Source organism: Microcaecilia unicolor, chromosome 4 (assembly GCF_901765095.1).
Source record: "Microcaecilia unicolor chromosome 4, aMicUni1.1, whole genome shotgun sequence".
Classification (NCBI taxonomy): Eukaryota; Metazoa; Chordata; class Amphibia; order Gymnophiona; family Siphonopidae; genus Microcaecilia; species Microcaecilia unicolor.
The window spans coordinates 283,038,223-283,057,772 of record NC_044034.1 but is presented as its reverse complement, the minus strand read 5'-3'; the positions used below and the strand labels follow the sequence as shown (position 1 = coordinate 283,057,772).

The window sequence follows — 19,550 nt, the reverse complement described above, 5'->3', positions numbered from 1 at the left end:
TAACAGGTGGGGGGAATGGGCCTGGGTCTGCCTGCCTGAAGTGCACCGCAGTACCCTCTAAAACTGCTCCAGGGATCTGCATACTGCTGTCCTAGAGCTGGGTATGATATGTGAGGCTGGCATAGAGGCTAGAAAAAATATTAAAAATTTTATTTTAGGGTGGGAGGGGGTTAGTGACCACTGGGGGAGTAAGGGGAGGTCATTCCCGATTCCCTCTGGTGGTCATCTGGTCATTTAGGGCACATTTTTGTGGCTTAGTCGTAAAAAAGAAAAAAGGACCAAGTAAAGTCACCCAAGTGTTCGTCAGGGACGCCCTTCTTTTTTCCATTATCGGCCAAGGACTCCCATGTGTTAAGCACACCCTAGTCCCGCATTCGCTATGCTTCCGACACACCCCCATGAACTTTGGCCGTCCCCGTGGTGGAAAGCAGTTGAGGACGCCCAAAACTGGCTTTCGATTATGCCGATTTGGGCGACCCTGTAAGAAGAACGCCCATCTTCCGATTTGTGTTGAAAGATGGGTGCCCTTCTCTTTCGAAAATAAGCCCGATAGTACACACCACACTAAAATGTTATGCCCCATGTGTGGTTGTGGACAAAAAATTAAACAGGTTGCTAGGAATTATTAGGAAAGGGATGGTAAAAAAGACTAAGAATATTATAATGCCTCTGCGTTGCTTCATAGTACGACCTCTCCTTGAGTACTGCATTCAATTCTGGTCACCATGTATCAAAAAAGATATAGTAGAATTAGAAAAAGTTAAAAGAAGAGTGACCAAAATGATAAAGAGGATGGAACGGCTGAGGTCTACAAAATCCTGGGTAGAGTAGAATGGGTAACGTGAATCGATTTTTCACTCTTTCAAAAACTACAAAGACCAGAGGACACATGGAAATATTTACAAATAATAGGAGGAAATATTTTTTCAGTCAAAGAATAGTTAAGCTCTGGAACTCATTGCCGGAGGATGTGGTAACAGAGATTAGTGTATCTAGGTTTTAAAAAGGTTTGGACAAGTTCCTGGAGGAAAAGTCCATAGTCTGTAATAGATATGGACATGGGGGAAGCTACTGCTTGCCCCAGTATTGGTAGCATTGAATGTTGCTACTAATTGGGTTTCTGCCAGGTATTATGACCTGGATTGACCACTATTGGAAGCAGGATACTGGGCTAGATGGACCATTGGTCTGACCTTGTATGGCTATTCTTATGTTCTACCTTGGCTATGTACTCCTAGAACTTTGACACAGTTTTCCAGCCTCTGTTCCAAAGGGCCAAGGGCTCAATCCCCATCAAATCTGATGACCCAAGAAAGGTGTGCTGAAAAACAGCATGAGCAATATGCTTATGCAGGACAATATGACAAGCATTAGGGCTGATCTGCATGCCTATAGAAGTACTATGGTGGTCCATTATCCTTCCCAAGTACTATGGAACAGCTCTTGGGAAGGATAGTGGACCACCAAGTTCCAGTTGAGTGCACGCCTCCTTCTTGTACCTTTGCTCACTATTCTCATCCTACTCAATGGTTTTATCCTTTTCTCTCTCCATCTCCTGTACGAGTCCTGAGTCCACCAGTCTGCTTTTAATGAAAAGGAATTGGTTCACCACTGACGAAATTACAAAAAAAAAAAAACCACATACATTTCCCCCTCCCCTCCGAGCCTCTCTTGTCAAAGGTACCCTAGGTCAAACAGCCCTCAACCAGAAAACCTCCAATCCAGTAGCACCTCCCATGGACCAATAATAAGTATGTGATTGCAGAGAAGCATCCAACAGCACCCTCTTCTTCTGCCACCTTTTTAAAAATGGCACCCAACTTCATGTAGTATATTAGGATGCACTGCTAGGGGTCAGTCTGCCAAATAAGAGTTTGCTCCACAAAAGATGCCTTATTTAGCAGACTGACCCTACAAGTGTGTCCTAACATACCACTAGGGCTCAGTCACTGCCATTTTTCAACATAGCAGTAGAAGAAGAGGATGTTTCTGCATGTGTTCCTGAAAGCAGATATGTATTAGTCCATGGGGGGGGGGAGGAGGAAGGGGTTGTTTGCTTCAGAATGAATGGCTGTTTGGATGAGGGTTCTCCTTGTGCCAGATACCTGAGCTAGAGGTGCCACGGCTTAGGGTCCCTGGGTAGGGATACTCAAGACCAGACAGACCAAGGGGTATAACCCACTTGGGACATGAGGAAATTTCTATCTACACAAAGCAAATCACCAATTTAGTAATTCCAAATTTAAAAGGAGGCATGAGTTCTGAGAACCCCCAGATCTGGCAAGTCAGATGCAAAGCAGTAATAAAGAAGGCTAAAAAAAGAATATGCAACAACTTTTTCAGGTACATCAGAAGCAGAAAGCCTGCAAAGTAATCCATGGGACCGTTAGATCACGAAGGAGCAAAAGGGGCGCTTAAGGAGGACAAGGCCATAGTGGAAAAACTGAAAGAATTCTTTGCTTCTGTCTTTATGGAAGAAGATGTAAGAGATCTGCCTGTACTGTAAATGGTTTTCAAGGGTGATGATGCAGACAAACTGAAAAGAATTCTCGGTGAACCTGGAAAATGTACCGAGCCAAATTGCCAAATTAAAGAGTAGCAAATCACCTGGATCAAGGGTACTCAAAGAACTCAAGCATAAAATTGCTGACCTGCTGTTAGTAATATGTAACCTGCCGTTAAAATTGTAGCACCTGAAGATTGGAGGGTGGCCAATGTAATGACGATTTTTAAAAAGGGTTCTAGGGGTGATCAGGGAAATTAAAGCCTGGTAAGCCTGATGTCAGTGCCGGGCAAAATAGTGGAAATTATTATAAAGAATAAGATTACAGAACACGTAGACAAATATGATTAAGTGGGACAGAGACAGCATGGGTTCAGCCAAGAGAAGTATTGCCTCACCAATTTGCTTCATTTCTTTGAAGGTGTGAATAAACATGTGGATAATGGTGAGTCAGTTAATGTAGTGTATCTAGATTTTCAGAAAGCTTTTGATAAAGTTCTTCATGAGAGACTCCTGAGAAAATTAAAGATTCATGGGATATGAGGCAAGGTTCTGGTGTGGATTGGGAACTGATTATTGGCCAGAAAACAGAGGGTTGTGTAAAATAGCCATTTCTTTCAATGGAGGAGGGTGAACAGTGGAGTGCCATAGGGAGCGGTACTGGGAAAGGTGCTATTTAACATATTTATAAATGATATGGAAATCGGAACAACTGAGGTGATTACATTTTCAGATGATACAAAACTATTCAAGGTTATTAAAACACATGCAAACTGTGAAATATTGCAGGAAGACCTTAGGAAATTGGAAAACTCAGCAACCATATGGCAGATGAAATTTAATGTGGACAAATGCAAGGTGATGCACATTGGAAAGAATAATCCAAATCATAGACATGGGAAGCAACTGGTTGCCCTGGGATTTATATTATGGAGTGTTGCCACGATTTGGATTTCTGCCAGGTATTTGTGACCTTGCTTGGTCACTGTTTGGAAAACAGGATACTGGGCTAGATGGACCACTGGTCTGACCCAGTATGGCTACTCTTATGTTCTTATGATGCTAGGATCTATCTTGAGAGTCAGCAACCAAGAAAATATCTAGGTGTCGTTGTAGATAATACGCTGAAATCTTCTGCACACTGTGCGGCGGCAGCCAAAAAAAACCAAACAGAATGCTAGGAATTATTAGGAAAGGGATGGTGAGCAAGACCGAAAATACTATAATGCCTCTGTAACACTCCATGTTGAGTACTGCGTTCAGTTCTGATCGCCGTATCTCAAAAAACTCTTACACTTACAAAGTCCCTTAGGTTTCTATGTAACTTTGCAAGTCTAAGTGCTTTGAAAATCAGCTTCATAGCGGAATTAGAAAAGGTTCAAAGAAGAGCGACCAAAATGATAAAGGAGAAGGAACCTCGCTCGTATGAAGAAAGGCTAAAGAGGTTAGGGCTGTTCAGCTTGGAAAACAGATGGTTAAGGGGAGATATGATTGAGATCTACAAAATCCTGAGTGGTGTAGAATGAGTAGAAGCAAATCAATTTTTTATCTGTTCCAAAAGTGCAAAGACTAGCGGACACTCAAGGAAGTTACGCGGAAATACTTTCAAAACAAATAGGAGGAAATATTTTTTCACTCAACAAATAGTTAAGCTCTGGAACTCTTTGCCGGAGGGATCTTGTCAGGTATTTGTGACCTGGATTGGCCACTGTTGGAAACAGGATGCTGGGCTTGATGGACCTTTGGTCTTCCCCAGTATGGCAATACTTATGTGGCAGTGGCGTAGCCAATATGGGTCCATGGGGGGCTGGGCCCCCGTAGATTTGCCCCTGGACCTCCCTGCCAATGACCCTCTCGACCCCCCCCTCCCGTCGCCTACCTTTACTGGCGGGGGACCCCAACCCCCGTCAGCCAAGCCGAGGTCCTCTTCTTCCCAATCCCACGCAAGGCTTCGTTCTAGTCTGACGTCCTGACTAGAACAAAGCCTTGCGCGGGATCGGGAAGAAGAGGACCTCGGCTCGGCTGGCGGGGGATGGGGTCCCCCACCAGCAAAGGTAGGCGACGGCGGGGGGGGGGGGGTCAAAGTTGGTGGTGGTGGTGGGGGGGGTTCAGCAATGGCGGGGGGATTGGCGGCGCTGGGGAGGGGGATAAAATGTGCCCCCTCATCTCGGGCTCTGGACCTCCTCCCGCTGAAGTCTGGCTACGCCCCTGTTATGTGGTAATTGCGGTTAGCGTATCTGGGTTTAAAAAATGTTTGGATGAGTTCCTGGAGGAAAAGTCCATAGTTTTTTATTGAGACAGACATTGTGATGCAGCTGCTTGCTCCAGGATTGGTAGCATGGAATGTTGCTAATATTTGGGTTTCTGCCAGGTACTTGTGACCTGGCTTGACAACTGTTTGGAAATGGGATATTGGGCTAGATGGACCATTGGTCTGGCCCAGTATGGCTACTCTTATGTTCTTAATTCTGATTATCTGTGTGTATTGGGTCAGAATCTCAATCATCGATCTTGGAAAAATCTCAAATACAGTTTTATATTTTTAACTCAATTGTGCACTAACACCATCATAAAAATATTTTTCATCAATTGAAACATCTATTCTTTCTTAAACATTCCACACAAATAAAGTGGATAGAGTTTCAAAACTCTATCCACTTCAAAGTGGAGGAGTGGCCTAGTAGTTAGGGTGGTGGACTTTGTTCCTGGGGAACTGAGGAACTGAGTTCGATTCCCGGCACAGGCAGCTCCTTGTGACTCTGGGCAAGTCACTTAACCCTCCATTGCCCCATGTAAGCCGCATTGAGCCTGCCATGAGTGGGAAAGCGCAGGGTATAAATGTAACCAAAAAAAAAAAAATTACTGGCTCAACATGGCACCATAGTTTTTAATACGCCAACTCATATGCGTCTATGGCGCCATGTTGAACCAGTACTAGTTTTGAAACTGTATCCAGTTTTTGTCAAATCGCACCTTAGCCCAAGTATGTGACCCCTGAGGAAGCCGGTGTAATCGGTGAAGTGGGTCCCACTGGGTGTGGGCAAAAGCTATAAATGCTAAGTGCTTTTGGCTTTAATTCATGTTAAATTTGCAAGTGCTCAACTTTTTTCACTTTGTGTTCAATATTTAAGAATAGATGTTTAAATTGATTAAAAATATTTTATGGTGTTACTGCATAACTGAGTTCAAAAAAATAAAAAATACTATTAGAGGTTTTTCCAGGATTGATGACTGAGATTCTGACCCAATACACACAGATAAGCAGTAGGAATTTCTGTGGGGGTCTCAGATCCTTCTCCTCCTTTTAAAATTGGAATTGCTAAATTGGTGATTTGCTTGGTGTATGTAAAGTATCCCTAATAACTGTTCTTTTTGAAACATAGTTCTCTATATATCCTGTAGTTGTCTCTATATATCCTGTAGTTGTATTTAATTTAATATATGAGGAAATTTCTCAGGACAGGGTCCTTTGAGATGAAGTGCTGCACTTCACCTTGGATGACTTTGTTCCTCCTGCTTACAGAACATTTACTTCAGCCCAGAACTAGAGTAGACTCTGTGTTAAAGAAGAAGTGAAAATTTAGAACAATTTGTTACATTGGGAGTAATTCCCATTTCAAGAAGTTTGAATGTGATTTGCATGCTGAACAACATGCTACCCAAAATGATTCTTTTTATTGCAAAGTTTTCTGTAATAAAACACTTTTAACTGTACAGTATATCATTCAGATTTAGGTAGGTTTGGAGCTCCCTGTAACATGGAGGCCCAGAACTGCCCTGTTTGGACCTCCCTACCTCAGATCCTGGAAGTACATTGCCACAATAAAGGATAGCATTGGTTATTACATAAGTCTCCAAAGACAAAAGAAAAAAAGAAAGTACCTGGCATCAAAGAAGCAGTAGGAAACACTTTTCCCTGCTTAATTCTGCTTTCATTCAGGAGTTCTTCAGCAGTTATTGGAAGTTCTAGAGTATCCCGAATAATCTGAGCTGCTGGCAAAGACTGTTTACCCATGACTAAGACTTTCACTTCCCAGGTGTACTCCTTTCCAAACTGTTCACAAATTTCCTGGAATACTGAAGTATACAGTCGCTCGGTATCTGCAAAAAAAAAAAAAAAAAACATTTGAAACCATCAGTACAATACAGGCTATATTTATTACCAAAGAAAAATCATGTATATGTTTTGGACACAGAGAAAAAAAAAAACAGATGAATCAGAACCAGAACTACTAATGCTCTCAAATTTCAAAACTGAAAAAAAAAAATTTTCAAATCATTTGTATTTATTTATTGGAAATGTGTTTTCTTATATGGTCTATAATAAATGTTTAAAGATTTGTATATACAGTAATGAATTAACACAACTGTGTCAGAGAACATGCAAGATGAAAAAATATATTTTAAAAAAAGGGAATCTTTTTAAACCCAGGTGCATTATTAACTGCAACCAATCTTCTGGCAACAAATTGCACAGCTTATTTGTGCCTTCACTGGAAAAAAAAATCCTTTTATTTCTGCTACCAAACAAAAACATCCATTATTTCTAGTACTATTTGAAAGGAACAATGAATAGAAAATACTTTTTCCCCCAAGTGATCCACACCATTCATGATTTTATTATAGCTCCTCATCTGTCTCTTCACCAAACTGAACAGTCCTAACCTATTAGAACTTTCTTTGCAAGTGAGCTGCTATATTACTTTTTTCTTTTTATTGTCCTTCCCTGTACATTATGATGGTAATTTATAAGGAACTTCAATATGTAGAAAACTGCCTGAGGGCATATATATGTAAAAAGTAGACCAAAGGAAAAGTGTCTTCATTTATATGACACTAGTAAAAAAGGCCCGTTTCTGACACAAATGAAACGGGCGCTAGCAAGGTTTTCCTCAGAGTCTGTATGTTTGAAAGACTACTACTACTTATCATTTCTATAGCGCTACTAGACGTACGCAGCGCTGTACACTTGAACATGAAGAGACAGTCCCTGCTCGACAGAGCTTACAATCTAATTAGGACAAACAGGACAAACAAGAGATAAGGGAATATTAAGGTGAGGATGATAAAATAAGGGTTCTGAACAAGTGAATAAGGGTTGAGTTAAAAGCAGCATCAAAAAGGTGGGCTTTTAGCTTAAATTTGAAGACGGCCAGAGATGGAGCTTGACGTACCGGCTCAGGAAGTCTATTCCAGGCATATGGTGCAGCAAGATAAAAGGAACGGAGTCTGGAGTTAGCAGTGGAGGAGAAGGGTGCAGATAAGAAAGATTTACCCAATGAACGGAGTTCCCAGGGAGGAATGTAGGGAGAGATGAGTGGAGAGGTACTGAGGAGCTGCACTTATAGGTCAATAAGAGGAGTTTGAACTGTATGCGGAAGCGGATAGGAAGCCATTGAAGTGACTTGAGAAGACAGCTAATATGAGAGAGTGTGTGTGAGAGTGACTCTGTGAAACAGAGTGAATGTGAGAGTCTGTGTGTGTGACAGAGACAGAGAGAGAGAGAGTGAGACTGGATCCAAGTGTGTCTGTGACAGAGTGTGTGTGTGAGAATGAGAGTGTGTGTGTGAGAATGAGAGTGTGTGCCAGGGCCTCCCTCCCAGTCCCAGGGTTGTCCCCTCCCTCCCAGTTCCAGGGTGGCCCCCCCCCCTCCCTACGAGTTCCAGGGTCATCCCCTCCCTCCCTCCCTCCGAGTTTCAGGATCCCTCCCTCCGAGTGTTCTTCCCACTGCGCTATGGGTGCCTGATGAGCCGGTGGCGGATGCGGCTCCTGATCGCTGCGGCCTGGCTGCTGCGGCCTGCCCTGCTCTTTCCCATCGCCATCCCCGGCGGCGCCGTGATCCGCGTCTACTTCTCCCTACTCGCTGCTGCTGATGGTGCTCATCTTCTTCCCTTGCCCGTCCATCGTCACCGTGACCAATAAGCACCTTTTTTCGTGGTGATGTCAGCTCGTCCATCGTCACCGTGACCAATGGGCGCCTTTTTTCGCGTTGACGTCAGCCTGTGTTACGGAGCCTAGCAGACCAACTCAGAAGAAGTCACGAACACAGGCAGCAAGACCAATAAAACGTTGGAGGTGAGAATTATTATATAGGATATGCATAGATGTTCCCAGGAAAAGAAAACCTGTGGAGTACAGGCAGGAATGGTAAGATGCATGTGTACGTACCTATTCTTAACCAGCACATGCACACACAAAAATCACATCTGCCTTGACACAGATGCAAATACATGTGCCTAATTTATCTGGCATCATTTTATACAGAAGCATATGCTTCTAGAGCCAGAACCAGCTTTCTCTGCACCTGGCACAGATCTTCAGAATTACATCATTCTAACCACCCCTTATTTAGGCAGGTTTCATTTAAGCCATAGTGTCTGCTAGGGAGATTGTGTCTGTCTGTCTGTCTAGCCATCCATATAAACCTATGCACCCTACTAAGAGGCAGGAGTCCCAAGGAAATGTTAGTGGGGTGGCAGTCAGGCCCCGCCACCAAAATAGAAGTGGGTGCTACAGGAAAATCAGTGCCACAAGGATAATCAACCCCGCAGCACACAAAAAGAAGCCAACAGCAGTAGAAAAATTACACCCAAGGCTGCGAGCTGTGCCATCTGCTGCTGGGAATCCAATATCCAGCTGCAGAAGGCAACAGCAATGAAACAGTGTCAACAACGAAATGCCACAGACCCAACGTCTCATTGAAGAAGCTAAGAGCAGCGGCAGTGAAATGTGGAGAAGGTGCTGCAAGGAACTGAATCTCCAGGAACAGAATGTTTGTGTTGTACATTTGTTGATTTTGTGAATATTTTATTGGTACCTGCTTAGTTAATAGGTGAGCTATAAACTGAAAAAATAAATAAGGGCCATGGCCAAGAAGTAAGAAGTGGGCTGCCCTCGGGGTTACAACCCCCAGCAGCAGAAAATAAGTAATGCAGTTGCCATGGACCTGGACTGTAAGAGAAAAGCCAGGTTATGAGCTGTTCTGTCTGTCACCAGGGTCCCAAACCCTATGACAGAAGATAAAGATGGTGAGGGGGAAGAGCAGAGTGTGCACAACGGGGAAGACAGCCCAGCAAAGAAGTGAAATGGTGGGAAAGAAAAACAACATCCAAAAGGTAAAACGGAGAAAGAACCCCCTTATGTTTAATGTAACAGCCAGAAAAAGCAAAAGTAGTGGTTGGCACAAAAACCTTCCAAAAAATGAGAATGCCCCAGAAGGTCCAGAGGTAAAAATTTTAAAACAAGTTAATTAAAAGTCACCAATGTCAGGACCTAAGGTCAAAAGGGCCTACAAGGTATAACCAGGAAATTTTCAATGAGCCACTATCAAAAAACAGTGGACTCAACACAGAACAGTGTTTCAGAGTAAATGACAGCAGATAAAGACCTGCATGGTCCATCCAGTCTGCCACACAAGATAAGCTCATTTTACATGGTATGTGATACCACATATACCAGAGTTTGATTTGTCCTTGCCATTCTCAGGGCACAGACTGTAGAAGTCTGCCCAGCACTCTTCTTGTACTAAAAGTTCTGAAGCTAATGTCGAAGCCCCTTAAAATTTACACTCAAGCCTATCCATATCTATTCAGTCACGATCAGGGTGTAGACCATAGAAGTCTGGCCAGCACCGGTTTTGCTTCCCAATTACCAGCATTACCACCCAATCTCTGCTAAGATTCCATGGATCCATTCCTTCTAATCAGCATTCCTTTGTGTTTATCCCACAAATACATACATGAGTTTAAATTGTTGGGCAGACTAGATGGACTGTGCAGGTCTTTTTCTGCCATCATCTACTATGTTACTATATATTGAAATATTTGAAAGGTATTAATATATAAACAAATATTTTCCAGATAAGTGAAAAAGGTAATGGTAGAGGCCACGAATTGAGGTTGCAGGATGGTAGACTTAGGAGTAATGTTAGGAAATTCTTTTTCACGGAGAGGGTGGTTGATGCATGGAATTCCCTCCCGAGGGAGGGGAAGTGGTGGACAACAAAAAAGGTGACAGAATTCAAAAATGCGTGGGATGGGCACAGAGGATCTCTAACTTAAAAATGAATGGTATAAAAAATGTGTTTGCATGTCAAGTGGCACTTAGATGGCAACTCCTGCTATGAAGAACTAAGGCCAGTGCTCAGCAACCTTGTATGGTCTGATTTGGCTTAGCTTAGAGTGGGCTGGAGAGGGCTTTGATGGAAACTCCAGTAATTTGAGACACGAGGATAGTGCAGGGCAGATTTTTACGGTCTGTGTCCCAGAAATGACAAGACAGATTTGAATTGGCTGGAGTGGGCTTCAACAGCAACTTCAGTAGTTGGAACCTAAGCAGAGGGCATGGCGGACTTCTACAGTCTATACACCAGACATGCCTAAAGGAGACAATGATCAAGTATTTTATATCGCATTCATTATTGGTGTAATCATGACCCAATAATGAGTGTGACTGTTGGGCAGACTGGATGGACAATTCAGGTCTTTATCTGCTGTAATTTACTCTGTTACTATCAAGCTCATTTTCAAAAGAGAAAAACGTCCAAAAAGTGACATAAGTCTCTGCATGTGGACGTTTATTTTTTTATTTTATTTGCATTTGTACCCCATGCTTTCCCACTCATGGCAGGCTCAATGCGGCTTACATGGGGCAATGGAGGGTTAAGTGACTTGCCCAGAGTCACAAGGAGCTGCCTGTGCCTGAAGTGGGAATCGAACTCAGTTCCTCAGTTCCCCAGGACCAAAGTCCACCACCCTAACCACTAGGCTACTCCTCCACTCCACAAAAACATCCAAATCACTATTTTTGAAACCTCTTTTTAGATGTTTTTCTCTGAAGTTCGTCAGAAGGATATCTAATTCTCAAGGGGGCGTGTTCAAGGCGGGACTTGGGCATTTCTAAGATTTATTTATTATCTCATTTGTACCCCACAGTTTCTCAACAGTGTCAGGCTCAATGTGGCTTACAGCGCATCACAGAGGCAAACGCCAATGCAGTAAAATGAAGCTAATTCAGCAGGAAAATCTACAAGAGATAATGGGGAAGAGTAGGATTTGAAGGAAGGAGTAGGGAAACCAGGAGGGAATAGGGAAGGGGAATGTGTCCAAAATGTCTCTAGATCGATGCACATCCAACAGTGGAGACACATGCAGAGACCGTGGGATAAGCATTCCCAAATAACATTTAGACGTCTTTCAGCCATAATGGAACAAAACAAAACCGTCAAGGACTAAAAACGTAGATGTTTTGATGTAGACCTGTTTTTATAATGAATAGCTGCAGTGGGAATTGAACCCACTACCCCAGGATCAAAGTCTACTGCACTAACCACTAGGCTACTCCTCCACTCCACACAACAAGATGCCCTTACTCTCCCAGTGGTCACTAACCCCCTCCCACCCCCAAAAAATGTAATTAAAAATATTACTTGCCAGACTCTGATGTTATATTCAGGTCCATTAGAATAGCATGCAGGTCCCTGGAGTAGTCTAGTAGTGGTGCAGTGCACTGCAGACATGTGGACCCAGGCTTCTACCCCCCCCCCCCCCCCCCACACACACACACACACACCTGTTACATTTGTGGAGGAAACTGCGAGTCCTCCAAAACCCACCAGAAACCCACTGTACCCATATACTACTACTACTTAACATTTCTAGAGCGCTACTAGGGTTACGCAGCGCTGTACAATTTAACAAAGAGAGACAGTCCCTGCTCAAAGAGCTTACAATCTAATAGACAAGTGAACGGTCGGTCCGATAGGGGCAGTCAAATTGGGGCAGTCTGGATTCAGTGAACGGCAAGGGTTAGGTGCCGAACGCAGCATTGAAGAGGTGGGCTTTAAGCAAAGACTTGAAGACGGGCAGGGAGGGGGCTTGGCGTAAGGGTTCATATATTGGTGCTCCCTTCAACTGTAAGGGCTATGGTAGTGGTGTACAATTGGGGGGAGTGGGGTTTTTTTCGGGGGGGGGGGGGGGGGGCTCAGCAGACAAGGTAAGGGAGCAATGGTGAGATGTGTACCTGGGGACATTTTATAAAGTCCACTGCAGTGGACTTTCTGATGTGCTTTCAGATTTACATTACAGCCAAAGCTTTTACCACACTTGTGAATGGTTTCACTCTACTGTAGATTTTCTTATGTACTTTATACGTTTTGCATTTGTATGTTTTTTGTTTGAAAATGGACCAAACAATAAAACATCCAAATCACAAAATGTTTTTCCATACAGCATTTTCAAAAGGAAAAGGTAGAAAATGACCTTTCCTGTTCTGATTTTGGACGTTTTACAACAAATGACCAAATTCACACTTAGATGTCATATCAAAAAATGCTCCTTGTGCATTTGACTTGCTCAAAGTCAAAAGGAGCAGCAGTGGGAATTGAACCCATGTTGCCAAGATCAAAGCCAGCTGCACTAACCATTAAGCTACTCCTCCTCTGTTTTGGACGTTTTGCATTTGGACATTTTTCGTTTGAAAATGGGCCAAACAAAAAAAAAGTCCAAATCACAAAAGATATACGTCTATGTTTTTCGAAAATGACCTTCTTTCCTATTCAGAATTTAAATCTGATTTAGACGTTCTATTGAAAATGCCCCTCCACGTAAGGTTTACTATTTACCAGTCGGGTTTTAGGAAATTTCATAATGCAGAGACTGTATGCTAAATATTGTGGATGACTGATGAAGTATTTAGATAAAGGTAAAGACGTACTGCTGGATTTGAGTGCTGCTTTTGATACACAGATCATTCTATCCGACTACATAGATTGACCCAGGTTGGAATAAGAAATGTTGCTCTTTGTTCCTATCATTTCTGGAGAACAGACAATCTGAGATTTCAAAACCTAAGCCTCTGCTTTCTGGGAGTTCTACTTTTTAATCTTTATGTGAGACCTGTTGCTGATATTGCACTGAAATAAGGGAGTCATGTTATAACAGCAAAAAAAAAAAAAAAACAAATGAATGGTTTGGGAGTGGAGCTGGTAACTGGCTTAACTTTCAAAAGTAATTTTTCACTAATAATTATTTCTTGTTTTTACAATTTACGTTAGTTTAGTAGCATCCATTCCCATTTTACTCAGGCAGATCTATCGAAACCTCATTATACTTAGTTATATCACAAATTAACTATTGTAATACCCTGTTTCAGGGTTTGCCAGGTAAAGCAGATGCAGAATGCCACTCCACGACTTTTGACAAATTTTGACAAACGACAGCAAAACAGATGGCGAAGACACTGACTATATACAGTACACTACACCAGCCTTAGGACACAAACATAAGATCAGTAAAATGAATGGTTTGATATACCACATTTACACCAATAAGGACCAAATCAGTTTACAATATATAACAGCAGCAATTACAATATGTCAGTTATATTTATTAAAAAAATAAAAAAACAACCTCTTGTTAGTCCTTGCTTTTAAGATTTTTCATGGGGCTGCTGCAGGATGTCTTTAGAATAAGATCTCGATTTATGTGCCTTGCATTCTCAAGGGGAATTGTACACGTAAAAAGTTGTAGAAGTTTAAAATATTGTGCACAGAATTTTCAAATGTTTTGTGCAGAATTCCCCCAGGAGTAATATGTAAAGTCGTACTACGGCCTGTTTCTTATTCTGTTTTCATCTTGTGCTGCAGAGAATTTGGGGGTTTAATTGGTTCCATAGCTGTACAGGAGCAACACTAAGGGGGTCTTTTATAAAGGCGAGCTAGCGTTTTTAGTGTGCGCTAAATGTTAGAACCACTCATATATTCCTATGGGTGTCTCTAGCATTTAGCACTCACTAAAAAATGCTAGCGCGCCTTAGTAAAAGGATCTAGTGTAAATTACCAAAATTCCTTGATACATATAAGATGCACTAGATTCCCACTTGTTCTGAGATGTCTAACTATACTTGACAGAATAAGAGTGGTGATACTTCTAATTTCCATTAAATATATGGAAGTTCAACTATCTGTGTAATCTACCTATACGTTAGCAATATGTGGCTAAACTCCATAATGAGGAAGTAAGCCAATTTCAGGCAGAGAATACGACCTAATCAAAATTCCTACAATATCACCAGCCCATAAATTCAGAAACAATGTAGATGTGATATTAAGCACAATTTACCTAAAAATCATGGTTCTGTTTGAAGACACTGCACAACATTAAAAGTAGTTGGAAAAATGTCTTCATTTGCAGTAGATGCATGCCCTCTGTGCACAGATTAACAGAAATCACTATCAGTGAATGGTTCACTGTAGTTACAATACAACACATTTGCTCAATAATATACACTGATTAAATTCTGATATCGGTATGTCTGAGGAAAGATAAACTCATTAGTAGCCTCCGATCGATGTGTCACAGTGTGAGAGCACCTAACTCATGAGAAATATTAACCTATAGGCCACCTACTGCCTATTGCAGTAGAGTGGCATACATGTTTAACTTTTAATCAGGACTACTCACCTAAATGTAAAATCTATGGCAAATTAAGGACATGAATGCAAATTATATGTACATGAAAGTGAGTGTCTCTACTGCTATTTTCAACAGATTAACAGCAGAATTTACAGTTATTTCACCAAGGGGTCCTTTTACTAAGCTGCGGTAAAAGGGCTTACCACAGGGCATACTCAGGAGTCCTCCACAGTGGAGGGGACATGTCAGGGGTGGAGAAGGGTGTTTCTAAGCTAATGCTGCATCTACATTACAACACACTAATTAGAACAGGATCAGAAAGTGAGCCTTTACCACCTACAAAATGGGTGGCGGTAAGTGCTTACATACTAATTTTTGTTTATGGTCACGTATTAATAGCAACATTAGTGCATGGCCATTAATTCAAAAAAATAGACATTCAGCTGTTTTCTGTGGGAAACATGGCCTTAGTGCATCAGAAAAACTTGTGTAAGGGTGCCTAAGGCCAACCTTTTCTACAGCTTGGTAAAAGGGCCCTAAATGTTAAAGAACTTTAAACATTCAATAAAAAGAGAAAAAGCATTTATCCCAAAAAGATGCAGAAGATCATATTACTAATACAAGAAACACGTATCATAAGCTGTTTGCTGAAAATTAAATTTTGGATGAGCCACAGACTGTAAGCAAAAAAGGAGGAGTCTCCATACTATTCTGGAAAACTCTCTAAGTATAAATACACTTCCAAAGAGCAGAGCTATGTGGTTGATGGGCCTTAGTGGCAGCTACTATAGGAAACTGCAAACACCTATTTATGAACATCTATGCCCCAATCAAGACACCCCAGACTTCATCCAAGAAGTGACAGAAGAACTCTGGGAGTACAATGACATTACCTAGATTACAGCTGATGACTTTAACCAGCCACTTAGGTTTACAATGTGATTGTCTATCCAAGGTGAAATTAGATCTTACCTGCTAATTTTCTTTCCTCTAGACCCTCCAGACCGGTCAAGACGCATGGGTTATGTCCTCCTACCAGCAGAGGGAGACTGAGAAACACTGAACTTTTGAATACTGTATATATAACCTGTGCAGTACATTCACTAGCCAGTATAACCCTGACAAAGCAGAGAAAACAACAACACCAACTAGAACTAATAACCCCGTACGTGGTAATTGTCAATTGGACACTTTCTTCATATCCTTCATTGTGTCCTTCAGATAGTGTGTGCTTCCACAGGTGGACGAACAAACACGGTCACACCTGACCAGACTTATACAAACCAAGTCTGAAACCATAGAAATCACACTCAACAGCTGCCAAGATAGAACAACAGAGTACAGACCTCTTGGCCTACAGTACAGACAGGGCGGGCCTTGACCGGTCTGGAGGGTCTAGAGGAAAGAAAATTAGCAGGTAAGATCTAATTTCACCTTCCTCCACGACCCTCCAGACCGGTCAAGACGCATGGGACGTACCCAAGCAGTAATATCTTAAGGGCGGGAACCCCGTAGGCCCGAGGTCAACACCGCAGCCCCAAACCCTGCCTCTTCCTTGGCATGCACATCAATCCTGTAATGTTTAACAAAGGAATGCAAAGACGACCAAACCGCCGCTCGACAAATATCCACCGGAGGAATCAAACTACTCTCCGCCCAGGAGGCCGCCATACTCCTGGTAGAATGAGCCGAAAATTCCTTAGGGACCACGCGGCCCTTCAGCAAATACGCCGAAGCAATTGACTCCTTCAACCATCTAGCTATCGTAGCTTTGGAAGCTGCCGCGCCCTTCCTTGCCCCACCATGGAGAATGAACAAACGATCAGAAAGCCTATAGTGACGAGTTCTGGAAATGTAACAGCGCAAGACTCTTCGCACATCCAACTTGGCCAGTCGACGCTGCTCTGCATCCCCGGCCAAGTCACCCAAAACTGGCAAGGAAATCACTTGATTCACATGAAACTCTGAGACCACCTTGGGCACAAAGGACGGCACTGGGCGCAACAAAACCCTTTCCTTGGAAAAGGACAAAAAGGGCTCTCTACAAGACAAAGCCTGAAGTTCTGACACTCGCCGAGCTGAAGTAATAGCCACCAAGAACACCGTCTTTAGGGACAGATCCTTATCTGAAACAGAAACCAAAGGCTCAAACGGCGGCCTCACCAAAGTATCCAAAACGAGATTCAAATCCCACGAAGGTACCATCCGCCGCCGTGGCGGGCGCAGTAACTTAACACCCTTCAAAAATCGAACCACATCCGGACTAGAAGCTAACGACTTTCCCTGGAGCTTCCCACGGAAACACGACAAAGCCGCTACCTGCACCTTCAAAGAAGACAAGGCCAAACCCCTGTCCATACCATCCTGTAAAAACTCCAAGACATCTGTCACCGAAGCCCGAAAGGGCAGAACCTGCCTACATGCACACCAATGCTCAAAAACTCGCCAGACCCGGACATACGCCAACGAAGTGGACCGCTTACGCGAACTCAACATCGTATCGATAACTCTGGCCGAAAAACCTTTCCTCCTTAACCTGTGCCTCTCAAGAGCCAGGCCGTAAGCGAGAACCAATCCGGATCTGGCATAACTATCGGTCCCTGACACAACACCCCTGAACCTGACAACGGCAGAGGATCCGCTATCGCCAACCGCACCAGATCTCCGTACCACGGCCGATGCGGCCAATTCGGGGCTAACAGAATCACTTGTCCGGGGTGTCGAGCGATGCGCTGAATCACCCGACCGACCAACGGCCATGGGGGAAACACATACAGCAACTCCTGCGGCCACGGCATTAGAAGCGCATCTATGCCTTCCGCTCGAGGATCTCTCCGGCGACTGAAAAACCTCTGAACCTGAGTATTGCGGGCCGTTTCCATGAGATCCAACACGGGAAGACCCCAGACCGACACAATGCGATTGAACACCGACCGACGAAGCGACCACTCTCCGGGGTCTAGAGCATGCCTGCTTAGGTAATCTGCCTCCACGTTGTCTACCCCGGCCACATGTGCCGCGGAGAGCGCTAGAAGATGAACCTCCGCCCATTGACACAACAGCGCTGCCTCCTCCGCGACCGCCTGACTCTTTGTGCCCCCCTGACGGTTGACATAAGCCACGGCGGTGGCGTTGTCGCAAAACACCCGGACTGCTTTCCGCACCAGCACACTCTGAAACGCCTGAAGCGCTAGACGAATGGCCCGGGTTTCCAAACGATTGATGGACCACTGAGCTTCTACCTGAGACCAGCGCCCTTGAGCTACCTGCCCGAGACAATGAGCTCCCCAGCCCTGAAGACTGGCGTCTGTGACGAGAATCACCCACTGCGGAGCCTCCAACGGCATTCCCTTTTTCAGATTGCCTGGGTCTAACCACCACTGGAGACTTAGGCGTGGGCCTACCGGCAGCTGAAGGCGTACATCCAACTCCTGCGACAGAGGCGCCCACCGACTGAGAAGAGCTGACTGCAACTGTCGCATATGCGCCCGGGCCCACGGAACTACCTCTATGGTGGCCGCCATTAACCCCAGGACTTGCAGATACTCCCGGGCCGTCGGAGCCGCCTCCGACAGAAATAGCCGAATCTGACTCTGCAACTTGCGAATCCGAAGGCCCGGCAGGAAGACCCGACCGTTCCTGGTATCGAATAGAACTCCCAGGTACTCCAGCGACTGCGACGGCACCAGGTGACTCTTGCCGAAGTTCACTACCCAGCCCAGCGACTGAAGAAACTGCACCACTCGAGCAGTGGACTCCTCGCTCTCCGACTGGGACTTGGCCCGCACCAACCAATCGTCCAGATACGGGTGCACCAGAACCCCCTGCTTCCGCAAGGCCGCCGCCACTACCACCATGATCTTGGAAAAGGTTCGAGGAGCCGTAGCTAACCCGAAAGGCAGAGCACAAAACTGAAAATGCTTCCCTAAAACCGCAAAGCGCAGGAATCGCTGATGAGCGGCCCGAATGGGGATGTGCAGATAAGCCTCCGTCAGATCCAAAGACGTGAGAAACTCCCCTTCCCGCACCGCGACAATGACCGACCTCAATGTCTCCATGCGGAAAGAGGGTACTCTGAGAGCTGCATTGACTGCTTTCAGATCTAAGATAGGTCGAAAGGCATCCTCCTTCTTTGGGACCACAAAATAGATTGAATAGCAGCCCAAGCGGCGCTGAGCGGCTGGAACAGGCACTACCGCCCCCAGACTGATCAGCCGCGCCAACGTGTCTCGCACCGCCGCCCGCTTGAGCCTCGAATGACAAGGGGACTCCAGGAACCTTTCGGGAGGCGAGCCGTCGAACTCCAGAGCGTACCCGTCTCGCACCACTTCGAGCACCCACTGATCCGATGTGATTTGGGCCCAGTCCTGGTAAAACTGACTCAGCTGAGCCCCTACCCGAACCAGGGCCTGGACCCGCACACCTTCATTGTGAATTACGCCCCGAAACCTGTCCTCCCGCGGCGAAATCACGGCCTCCTCGCCGATTCCCCCGAAAGGACTGTGTTCGCTGGAAGAACCGACCTCTAAAGGCCCCACCAGTCCTCCCGGGCCTATACCGGCGAGCCTCCTTAAACCGACCTCGGGAGGAAGAACCCCTAAACGCCGCCTTAGGACGTAAATCCGGAAGACGAG

General features: G+C 44.4%; 1 protein-coding gene across 1 annotated transcript in view; it reads right to left on the bottom strand.

Moving 5' to 3' along the window:
• Window positions 1-19,550, bottom strand: part of PUDP (pseudouridine 5'-phosphatase) — a 180,187-nt gene that overhangs the window by 126,208 nt on the left and 34,429 nt on the right. The window contains exon 2 of the mRNA XM_030201633.1: window positions 6,386-6,604. Within this exon, the coding sequence (XP_030057493.1) occupies window positions 6,386-6,604 (219 nt within the window). The remainder of the gene's footprint in view (window positions 1-6,385; window positions 6,605-19,550) is intronic.